At 33.4% G+C, this 11,235-nt stretch overlaps 1 protein-coding gene across 1 annotated transcript in view; it reads left to right on the forward strand.

Annotated features, from left to right (window-relative positions):
- The window catches only part of LRRIQ3 (leucine rich repeats and IQ motif containing 3), a 154,226-nt gene extending 143,228 nt beyond the window's left edge, over positions 1 to 10,998 (forward strand). Inside the window, exons 9-10 of the mRNA XM_058303362.2 lie at positions 1,576 to 2,302; positions 9,912 to 10,998. Of these exons, the coding sequence (XP_058159345.1) occupies positions 1,576 to 2,302; positions 9,912 to 10,065 (881 nt within the window). The 3' untranslated portion in view covers positions 10,066 to 10,998. The remainder of the gene's footprint in view (positions 1 to 1,575; positions 2,303 to 9,911) is intronic.
- Positions 10,999 to 11,235: the final 237 nt, after the last annotated feature.

Below are 11,235 nucleotides of genomic sequence, written 5' to 3' on the forward strand. Positions count from 1 at the left end.
TTGCACATAATAAAGTCCAGCCTCTGTCCTCAAAAAGCTTTCTGTTTCACTTGGGATATAGACTTACATTCATTCATATATTCAAGAACCAATATATTTATAGTGGGGAATTATTTGTGTTGTGTTTTCTGTTCTTACTCTCTTATCCTTGACCAGATTCCCTAAAGCATGGTTTACATATAAAAGCAATTTACAGAAAAAAGCACCTTTCCTACCTAGGTAGTTGCCCCCAGATTTTCTCTATCTAGCCTAATCCTGAAACTCTGATTTTTATCCCTCTGGATCTCCAATGCCTTGCTTTGGATCCAAACTCTTAGTGTGTGCTTCTCACCACTTTAGCATTGGTGTCCTGGTAGATTATCTTTCTTTACTTACTGGGCTTGATTTCCTACTTAGTTCTAGATTTTACCTATCTTAACATTGATACTCCTGTGACTTCAGTGAAAATCCCACCTACTTCTTTCTGACTGCCTTCCTGATCCACAGGCCCTGCCGTTCTTCATGACCACCTTAAATTTCATAAACTTTCCACTATCAAATTTGATATTTTGATATATAAAGACATTAGGAGAATGTACTATTAGAGGAGACAAAATCCTTGTAGACTAGAGTTATCAGGGATGTAATTTTCATAGTTAGAAAAGTTTCTAGTTTCCCAGTCTAACATGGGATAATGAATTTATCAATAGGTTTTTCAAGAAGTAAATATGTGAGCAACAATGTGAGTCAAATCATGTATTAGGTAGGCTGTGGTAGCAAATTGACCCAGAAATATATATTGAGTCAAACATAATTGACATTTATTTCTGGCTTCCATAAGAAGCCAAGGGTGATAAGCCTAGTCACTGAGTAGCTTTTCAAGCAGTGATCCAAGGAGACTGGCTCCTTCTGCCTTGTGATTCACCATCTTCTAGGGCTTCATCTTTTCTGTGTAGCCATGAGAAGAAGGAAGAGAACACAGACAAGGCACATTTATTTGCAAAGTCTTGAACCAAAAATAACACATATTATTTCTGTTCACATTCCACTGGAGAGATCTAAGTCACATGATATTGCAAAAGAGACTGAGAGATTGTTTCTAGATTCTAGTTAAAGTTGGTGCTCCTGTGATTTCCCAAAGATGGGAAAAGCTATTTTGATGGCAGATATTAGTTTCTACTAGAGTTAATAAAAATTAACTCTGATTAATAAATTTAATCAGAAAACCCTTTATAAAAATGAGAGCATAACTACAGGAAAAGATAATGTATATGAATTAAGTATCTAGTATGAGATACTTAAGTATGCTATTGAGTTAGAGCAAGTTGAATATTTGTAAGAGATAATACAGGGGATCTAGGAATCATATTCAGGGCACTTCTGTGTTGAAATGTTTTAATAGAGATCTTCCTATCCCCCAAAAAATCAACATTTAATCACAACCTGAAAAAAGAACATCAGTTGGGAAATATTCTTCTTAAAGTAAATAACAGGTTTTTATCAGCTTTATTAAGGCAGCTTCCAAAACATTTGGGGCAGAAACTTAAACTGTTCTTAGCTCTTATATAATGCCTATTTGTTTTCTGTATGATGTAGGTCAGCAGGAAAATGAAGATGAAATTGAGGTTGAAGAAAGAGATACCAGTTTTAGGCTATCAGGATTCAAACTTCCCATACAGACTTCGAGTCGATTGACATATGCTGCAGTTTTGAAAAAGCAAAAGCAAGAGCCTTTTCCTACATATGCCTACCCATTTTCTGCCATTCCTCAAAAAACAATAATTAAAAGGGGCACGCTGTTGGAGAGGAATGTAAGAAAAGAGTTTTTTGCAACCCACAGAACTGGTGTAAAACTGAAAGCACTTTGTGATATTGATAAATATTTCTCAGAACAAAAGAAGCAAGAAATCCATAAAAAAAGAGTAACATCTGTAGCCATGGCACAAGTTGCTGAAGAAAGAGTTAACCAAACTGTTCAAGAATTTTTAAATAATAAAAAATATGCTGCACAAAAAATAATTGAAAAAGACAACAAGACAATTCAGAAGAGTTTACAGCAAATTTGTCAGGAAAGATTAGACTACATTGAAAAAGTTAAAGAAAGGAGAGCTCTCTTTCTAAAAGAAAAAGAAAGAAAGGCTACAGTTCGTTCATTAATTCAAGACTTAAATAATGAGCGCACTCTTTTGATCCAAGGAATGAGGAAAACTGACAGAAAGCAGAGGAAAGAATATATTTTAAAAGAGAAAAAATATATTGTTCAGCAAAAACGAGAAGCAGAAAAATATCAAAAGGAATTACTTAAACAGACAAAGGAAATTAGGTAGGTACAGTTTTGATTTCATAGAAGCTTTAAAAGTAATTACATGTGAGATTGCATACTAGATGTTATGGTCTAAGATTCAGTATTTTGGTTACAATTATATGTTCAAGTTTTAAAAATGGAAACCAAAGGTGTGGGGAAGGACAAATTATGTACTAATATATTACCAAAGATTAGCAACAAAACAACTCTATCTCCCACCATCTCCCACCCTTGTCCAACTAAACCTGCTTCTTCTTAATGTCGTTCCTTTTTTTAGTAAATGGCATTTTCATCATCTCTTGACTAGTGCTAGAAACTTCAGGGTCTTTCACATCTCAGTCTCCATGGCCAACATCTGTTCCCCATTTATTTTCATTTTACTTCTAAATAGAGTCTCAAAACTGACCCTTTCTTTTCAATCCTCCCTATTCAAATTCTCATAATTGCTCACTCTATCTTTCCAACTAAGATCTCCATCTCCATTCTCCATTCTTTTTTCAACTTCTAGTCAGTTCTTTGGCCTGCAAACCTCAAATGTTGTTTTGTTTTTGTTTTTGTTTTTTTAAAGTAAAGTCCTGGTCATGTCATTCCTACTTAAATATATTAGTAGCTTGCAATGGCCTACTGAACAAAATAGAATCTCCTCTGAATGGCATTTTAGTTATCATGCTCTGTTCCACTGTATATTTCTAGACTTACCTCACACTAAATTTTCTGCTATAACCTCATCACTCTTCCCCTAACAGCACTCTTTGCTCCAGACAGACTAAATTATTCACCACTCCCCACCCAACTTTGCACTTTCTTATCCCTATGATTTTACTGATATGACACCCTTTTCCTCAAATAAACACTTCCTGAGGGTGCTGCAAAGTCTATAATGGTGCTGTTATTTTCCACATATTATTATGTTCTCTGTTACTGTGCAAATTTGAATGATTTTTGGGTGCTCACAGTGGTGAGGATTGGATGCTTTCGTGTCAAGGAAAAGGTACTTCTTTCTTCTGGAAGACAAAGCTAGGTCCTGCTGCTTGCTAGGGTGGGATTGAGTTTTATCCTTGTTTACCCCCATCATGTAGTGAACAAACTGTAAAACCACTGGCAAAATCCATCCTACAGTATCCAACTAAGCTGTCACCTCAACTTTTAATCTCTTCCAACTACTCATCCAGTCCGAATTAATCCTTTTCATTTGAAAGTGTTCTCATAGCTCTTTAAACCTCAATTCTACCAGTTGTCACAAGAAGGCCTTTATCATAGTTAGCTTGTGAGGTTCTTTTTTTGCTTTGTTTTGATTTTGTTTTCTGTTTTTTTCTCTATTCTTCTTTTTTGATTTCATAAGGTTCTTTGTAAAACTGTTTCAGGTCCCAGTTCAGTGTTTAGTTAACTATACAGTAAATATTTATTGAAAAGAATAGGTAAAAATCTCAGTTTTTAAATTAGTTATCATTCTGTATAAGCCCATTTAGGTCATATAATATTCTTGTCAGAAGGTAAGTGCTTTTCATATATTTAGAGTCAACATTTAAGTCATTGGAATGAGGATTAATGCATGTTTTCTGTTTGTATATAAAGATACATAATCAGAATTATTAAATGCATAGAAAATGTAAATTAATCAAGCTATAAAATAGCCTCACTATTCATTAGAATAGGCATCTGTTTTAAACAAGTACTTAATTCATGCCATTTTGTTCTGCATATTTTTTTCTGTCTCTCTGTAATCATTGATATTTTTACTAAGGAGTAGTTACTTTCAGTTAAAATCACTCAAATAGTAATTAACTTCCAGTTATTAAAGATTATGTGCCAAATGATGTGGGGATATAAAGATCATTTGGCTTCAAGAAACTGAAAATCTACTGAAAAGATAAGGTATTGGGGCAATAAGACAACCAGAATTAAATAACAATACAAGCTATAATAAAACACTACCAAGAGAAAGAATTGAAACTTCCAGTTAAATGATAGATAATAAATAAGTGAGAGAGATCTAGGAAAGCTTCAAAAAGAAGACTTAACTAAATACCAGAGTCTTAATTCATTTCAATTATCGCCTGTCCCACATACAAAGATGAATAAATATTCTTGATCCTTTGTGAACTCACAATTCAGGCGCAAAGATAAACATGCATTTGAATTATTACAAAAAGTATAAGTAGGAAAACGGCAACTTAGAATAGAGAGATGAGGTGAGAGCATTGTAGGCAGGGAAAAGAGGATAAGAAAAATTGGAAAATTCAGAGTAACCAAAATTGGAAAGTTCATATTAGGCAAAAAGTGGGGCCAGGAGGTAGTGAATATTATTCTAGCTATAGGTGGAGGTTTTTTAAGTAGAGTAGTTGCTTGAGAAGTATAAAATTGGATTGGAGAGGGCCTTTAAGTCTCATTGGACAATTGCATGGTAAAGACAATTGGGAATTCTACCAGTAAGAAATGTTCCATTTTTTAATATGTGTTTTGCTACAGAAACTTCTTTCCAAGAAAGATCTAGGGAAAACAAAAATTTCCCAGAACACACTTTGGGCAAAACTGTCTCAAACAAATGTGAAAATTATAAAATTGTCCCATGATGAAGGTTTCTTAGTTTTAATCTAAACTTAGGAGGTGTGTGAACTTTAAAAATTAACATTGACTCTTAAAATATTTTGACCTATTAGTAAACTTAAATTTCATTAGTTGTCAAAGAATATTTTTAAAGTAAAACTATGACATACAAATATAAAATGAACACATCAAGCTTTTATTTAGTTAATTTTAATGAGGAGAACCAGTAGTTCAAATAAGAGGTTAAGGTGCATGTATTAATATATCTAGGCAATCAGGAATGCTGAAATAAATTTACAAATAAATGCAAAACTAGTCAATATCCACAGGGCAATAGTCAATTGTAACTCCACTGGACAAAATTCATTTACATGTCTGTAGACAAGAATCATTTGCATTTCTCATAGTTTTCCCAATTTAGAGTCATAAGATACTCAAAGAGATGGAAAGACAAAGGTAACTGAAAGAGATGGATAGACAAAGGCAACTGAAGAATGCACTAGGCAGGACCCCTAGTAACCTTTTTTTGTCTCTTTCAGACTCTTTCACACCATCTTTCCTGGCAAAAGATTCAAACTTAGCAACCAGTTTTAAGGATTATACAAAAATACATTATAGCTGTTTGCTTCATATGAATTATTAAATAGTTTCATTAAATTATAGTTTTTACTAGAAAGGAGTTTAAACTAATAAGAAAGTATCTTCCTTTTCATAATAAAAAGGAATTTTTAAATTATTTACTGAGGTACTTTACATAATATTATCTTATGAGTGGAAAATACTTTATTTTTTTTCTCCCTCAAAATTTAAAAATATTTTTCTTAATGTGTATATTTCATATGTGTGTTTGTCTATGTAAGTTTTGGAAATTTTTAATAGTGTATTTTAAATATAAAATATGTTTTGGAAAAGGAATGAAAGCTAGTCTAGTATGTCAAAATACAAATCAAGTGCAAATCAATGTTTAGAGAATTTTAATTAGCTTAGTTTTATCACAGCAAATTGAATGGCTGGCTATCATTAATTTGTAGAGGATAGATTTAAGTGAGCTTCCTGATGGATCTTAATTGAATTAACTTCTAAGCTGCTGAAAAGATATTATCCCTGAATGCAGACAGAAATAAGGCCATATTTTAGTTATGTCAGTAGCACATACTAAAAGGCATTATTAAGTTTATTTAAAAATATGTCTTGAGTATTGTATGAGTCAGCCAAAGGGGTACTGGTGCAAAATATCAGAAATCTGTTGGCTTTTATAAAGGGTATTTGGGGTAGAAGCTTACAGGTTAACTGTGACAGGCCATAAAGCATAAGCTACTTCCATCAAATCTGTTGGCATGTGTTGGAGTAAGATGGCTGCTGACATCTGCAAGGGTTCAGGCTTCTTCTTCCTCTTAAGGCTCTGTGGACCCAGCTTATTCCACTCTCTGCTGTAGGCTGGGATAAATCTCATCTCTCTTCCAGGGCACATTTCTCTCCAGGCTCAGCTCCTCTGTTGTCTCCATAAGGTCTTCTGTAGACTATCAGGCTCTCTTTCTTCCTAGGGCCTCTGCCCTGTCTCTGGAGCTGTCTCTGTTGCTCTGTGTTCTTCTCCTGTGTGTTTACTTCCCAGGCTCCAGGATCAAAACACCAACCTCTGCCATGTAGTTTTCTCTGTGAGTCCCTGCCCCCAGCTCCTACTGATGTGATCCAATCAAAGCCTTAATCATAATTTAATAATTTAATCAAGTAAGAGTGAAACCTCTGAATCCAATACAATATAATATACCAATAAAATATAATATGCCTAGAGGAACAGAGCAGTTTACAAACATAATCCAATATCTATTTTTGAAATTCATAAACTATACCAAATTGCTACAAGTAATCAACATGCAGAAAGGAGTTCACACTCAAAAAATAAAGTCTATTTAGATACTTTAGAAGTTTGTATATTCCATTTTTTGGTCAGTGATTGATTTCTCAGTAATGTATTAATTAACTGGATCTAAAATTATTGTAATGAATCTCAATAACTAGATATTACTGAGAATATAGCTCCCTGATCCTGCAATGTGAAATGATGAAGAATAAATGAAGAAAGAGGAACCATAAACCTCCAGTTTTGGTATTTGATAAAATACCCAGAGGGGTTCCTAATGTCTTCTAAGTATGGATTAAAGAGTCTTTAAACAAAATAATCTCTGTATTAGACAAAAGCTGATTATCAGTTTCTCAAATATTCTTGTTAATACGCTGAGCAAGTGATGATATTGGTGATGCTACTGCTCAAGGTAGAACAGCAGAGTGTCCATTTTGAAGTAGAGTACATTTAACCTGGAAGTACTGACACAGAAAGTGGTTATCTAGTTACATTACCTTCTACTTGTTCTGAGTTTGGTCAATGATTGACCTCCTGCACTACCCTCTTCATTTATTGTGGTCTTTGTAACATGATTTATAAAGCTTTTCTCTACCCAGCTTCTGCCATAATAACAGTTAACTTCCAAATTCATAAGAACAATCCTCCCAACTGCCTAGCTACACTGTTTTCAACCTCAACAACCTTTATTCTCTCTAACTTTAATAAACTCATTTCCAAAGACATAGAAAGGTCCCATCATCACGTGTAACTTTCCCATCTCTTGATTCTTAAACTCTTGTTTACTTATTTATGGCTAAAACGTTCCATCTTTTCAACTCTTTCTTTACTTTCAACACATTTATTCTTCAAATATATTGTTGTGACACCTATCCCTCAAATAACCTTCCTTACAAACTTATTTTATTTTACTTTTTTGAATAAGTTCCAGTGTTTTTCAACTCAATTATTCTTTTTACTATTCAATTCATTATATCTGAAATTTGTTCCTCTCATTGCCTCTACCATGCTTACCACCCCAATCCCTACCTTCATACAATCCAATTATCTATCTTCATTTCTTGTATTCAGGTAAAAATGGATTAAAAAATCAACAATCTATAGGTTTATGCCAATATTAATTTAATTTTATGCCTCTACCTTTAGCTATTTCCTCAGTTGCTCTTTCTCCCATTACCCACAAAAGTGATTTCAAACCTTTACCAACTATAGAATTCCACTTCCAAACACCACCACTGGCCTCTCCTCAGCAAGTGATCTTATCTAATTCTCATGAAATTTTAGTCCTTCAAGCTTAATTCTTTCAACTAGCTATATCCTTATTTATAAAATTGTATTTATCTACAGTCGCTTTTACTTCCTTGTCTACTGCCTCAGGATTAGGTTTTCATTTTCCTGTTAAAAGCTATTACCTCTACTTATACTTTTAGTAATCCTTGAAATCAGGTAATGCAAGGCCTCTGTGTTAGTCAAAATTATGGCCCCTAATAAGATCCTATGTCCAGACTGTGAATATAGTGAGATAGCACACCTGTGATAAGGTTACCTCACATGTCAAAAGGGACTTTAAGGATGTAATTAAGGGTAATTAAAATAGATGATCCTGAATTACCCAGGTGGGCTCAGTGTAGTCACATGAACCTCTAAAAGCAGAAGCAGAAGAAAGCAGATTCAATATATGAGAAGGATTCTGTATGACACTGCTCAATCACTTGAAGATGGAGATGGCCAAAGTGAAAACTTGAGAAGGAAATGAATTCTGTCACCAACCAGAGAGCTTGGTCAACAACCCCAAATCCTTGGTCGCAGCCTTATGATAACATAAGCAGAAAATCCAGTTGAGCTACCCTGTGCTCAGACTTCTCTCCCAAGGAAATGGTGACATAATAAATGGTAGTTGTTTTAAGACAATAAGTTTATGGTAATTTTTTTTGTTGCACAGTAATACGAAACTAATAAAAATTCCAACTTTGTTCTTTTTCCAAGATTGTTTTGGTTATTCGAAGACCTTTGCATTTCCATACAAATTTTAATAAATTAAAAACAAACACACATTACATTTAAAATAAATCTAAATTTAAGTTTAATATATGTTTAAATAAATTTATATGTTAATTTTTACCAAAAAGGCTCGTGGGATATTAATCAAGGTTACATTGAATCTATAGACCAATTTGGGGGAAATGTTTTCTTAATAATATCCTCTTCCAATCCTTGAGCATAGTACAGTTCTCCATTTATTTAAGTCTTATTTAATTTCTTTCAGCAATAATTTAATATCATTTTCACATATAAGCCTTGCATTATTTTTGTTCAGTTTAGGCCTAAGTGTTTTATCTCGCCTAAGTCTATTTGTCCAGCCTTATCTGCTTCTCTTCTCTCCTTCTCAGAACTTTATGACCTAGACAATTACAGTATTGTCAGTTCTCAAAGGACTCCAAGCTGCTCTGCTCTCTGCTTTTATTTTGGCTAATTATGCTACTTAAAATGCTCCACCCTACCCCCTATCACTTTCAGCCTGAAAAATACTCATTTTCAAGACTCAGCTCAAGGGTTATTTCAATTCAGAAGCCCTTCTTGTTCTGTCTTCCCCTGCAGGTTATGCTTGCCAATTTTTCTGCATTCCTCATGCTATGTTGTTACATAATGCTTATGTTATGGTACTATAATGCTTTAATTATATAATTTATATATTATATGCTTTTCTATCTCTTTACTTTCAATAAGCTTCTCATGGTTACAGATCATTTTCCAGCAACTAGGTATAGTGCTAAGATTACAACAGATAATTTTTGAATGAATGGATGAGGATGAGTGAATGAATTCTCCTAAGGCTCATGACATTTCTTAGGTTTGGCAGAGTAATCTTGTGCAACTTACTCTAACTTAGAGTCTGAAGAGGAGCTTGGACTTAGTGAGATTGATGTAGAAGTTGTGCAAATCATGACAGACTGTTTTAGATACCCCTTTGAGATTCTAAGTCAGGGTTTGTGAGAATTCTCAGTTCCAACAAATAGAAATAATAGAAATATTTGTCCAATATAAATATTATTGAATTCATAATAAAAGTATATGCAATAAATGAAGTGCTATCTTTTTCACATCAAGATTTGTCTGTTTTGAAGACATCTAAATATCATCATTAACAATCTGATTGGTTGCTGTTATTTTAGTCATTTAAAATTATCCCATTCTTTGCCCTTTCCTTTTTCATCTTAGGAGTCAAGAAATATATAAAAGACACTGTGAAGAAAAATTTGTTAATGATATGCTTGCCTTTCAAAATGCCTATGAAAGATTTCAAGATGCTAAAACAAATGTTGCGATTGAGAAAACGAATTTTGTCAATGTTCTTGGTGGAATGGGAAAATGAACCAAGGCCAGATCAAATCCTATGATTAGCTTGCATTATGTCCATTAATTTTCTTTGAAGAACTTTGAGATAATACTCCAAAAGAAAAAATATTCTACATCACAGGATGAATTTGTATGTAAATCTTCTAAAAATGTAAAGATTAAAATGTATCTCTTATTGATCCTAATGTAGCTTAAACAAAGTTGCTTTGACACCCCCAAAATATTCCTCTATATCCAGATGTCCAAAGGACAACTAAAAATACTTTAATTTATTGCAGGCAATAAATGAATAAAGGCATTGTTAATATTCTCTTACAGATATTTTTTAGTATAGCAATTCGTAAACCATTTTCATTTTTTCTGGTAGCTGCAGTGCAATAATTTCTATCTCAGCTGTCTGCTTTCATTAAGACACTGTGTGCTTTGATTAGTTTTATTACCTGCTATACTAGTTAGGGTCCTCCAGAGAAACAAAATGATAGAATGAACTGGGTTATCTATCTATCTATCTATCTATCTATCTATCTATCTATCTATCTATCTATCTATCAATCATATATCTATTTCTTATAGATTTATTATAAGGAATTGGCTTCAAAAAATGATGGGGTTGACATGTCTGAACTACGTAGATCAGGCTGAAAGCTGGAAACTTCAATGAAGGTGATGCTACAGACCTTCATCCAAAATCCTCAGGAGAAACTAGATAGCTAGAATTTCTAGCAAGAATCATTAATGAAACCGAGGCAGAAATTCTTCTTTCTGACTTCAGAATCCCTCAGTTCTGGCTTTTCAGATGTCCAGCTGATTGGATAAGGAGACTTCCTACATTCCTGAGCTGTTTTGTTGATTGTAGATTCAACTGATTGTATTGCAGTTTTGTATTGTTGAAATTTGCCATCTGATTTTGGCATACGTTCTTAAATAAATGTGGTTATGTTATACATCATTTTAATGTGCATTTCTCATTTTATTTTTTGCTAGTGACTTATTACTTGCTGTTTATATTTATTTTAGACTATGGAAATGATGTTGGACAAAAAGCAAATTTGAGCGATTTTCTTATTTGAGTTCAAAATGGGTCGTAAAGCAGCAGAGACAACTCGCAACATCAACAATTCATTTGGCCAGGAACTGCTATTGAACCTACAGTGAAATGATGGTTCAAGAAGTTTTGCAAAGGACA

The sequence above is a fragment of the Dasypus novemcinctus genome, chromosome 9, assembly GCF_030445035.2.
Source record: "Dasypus novemcinctus isolate mDasNov1 chromosome 9, mDasNov1.1.hap2, whole genome shotgun sequence".
NCBI classification, from domain to species: Eukaryota; Metazoa; Chordata; class Mammalia; order Cingulata; family Dasypodidae; genus Dasypus; species Dasypus novemcinctus.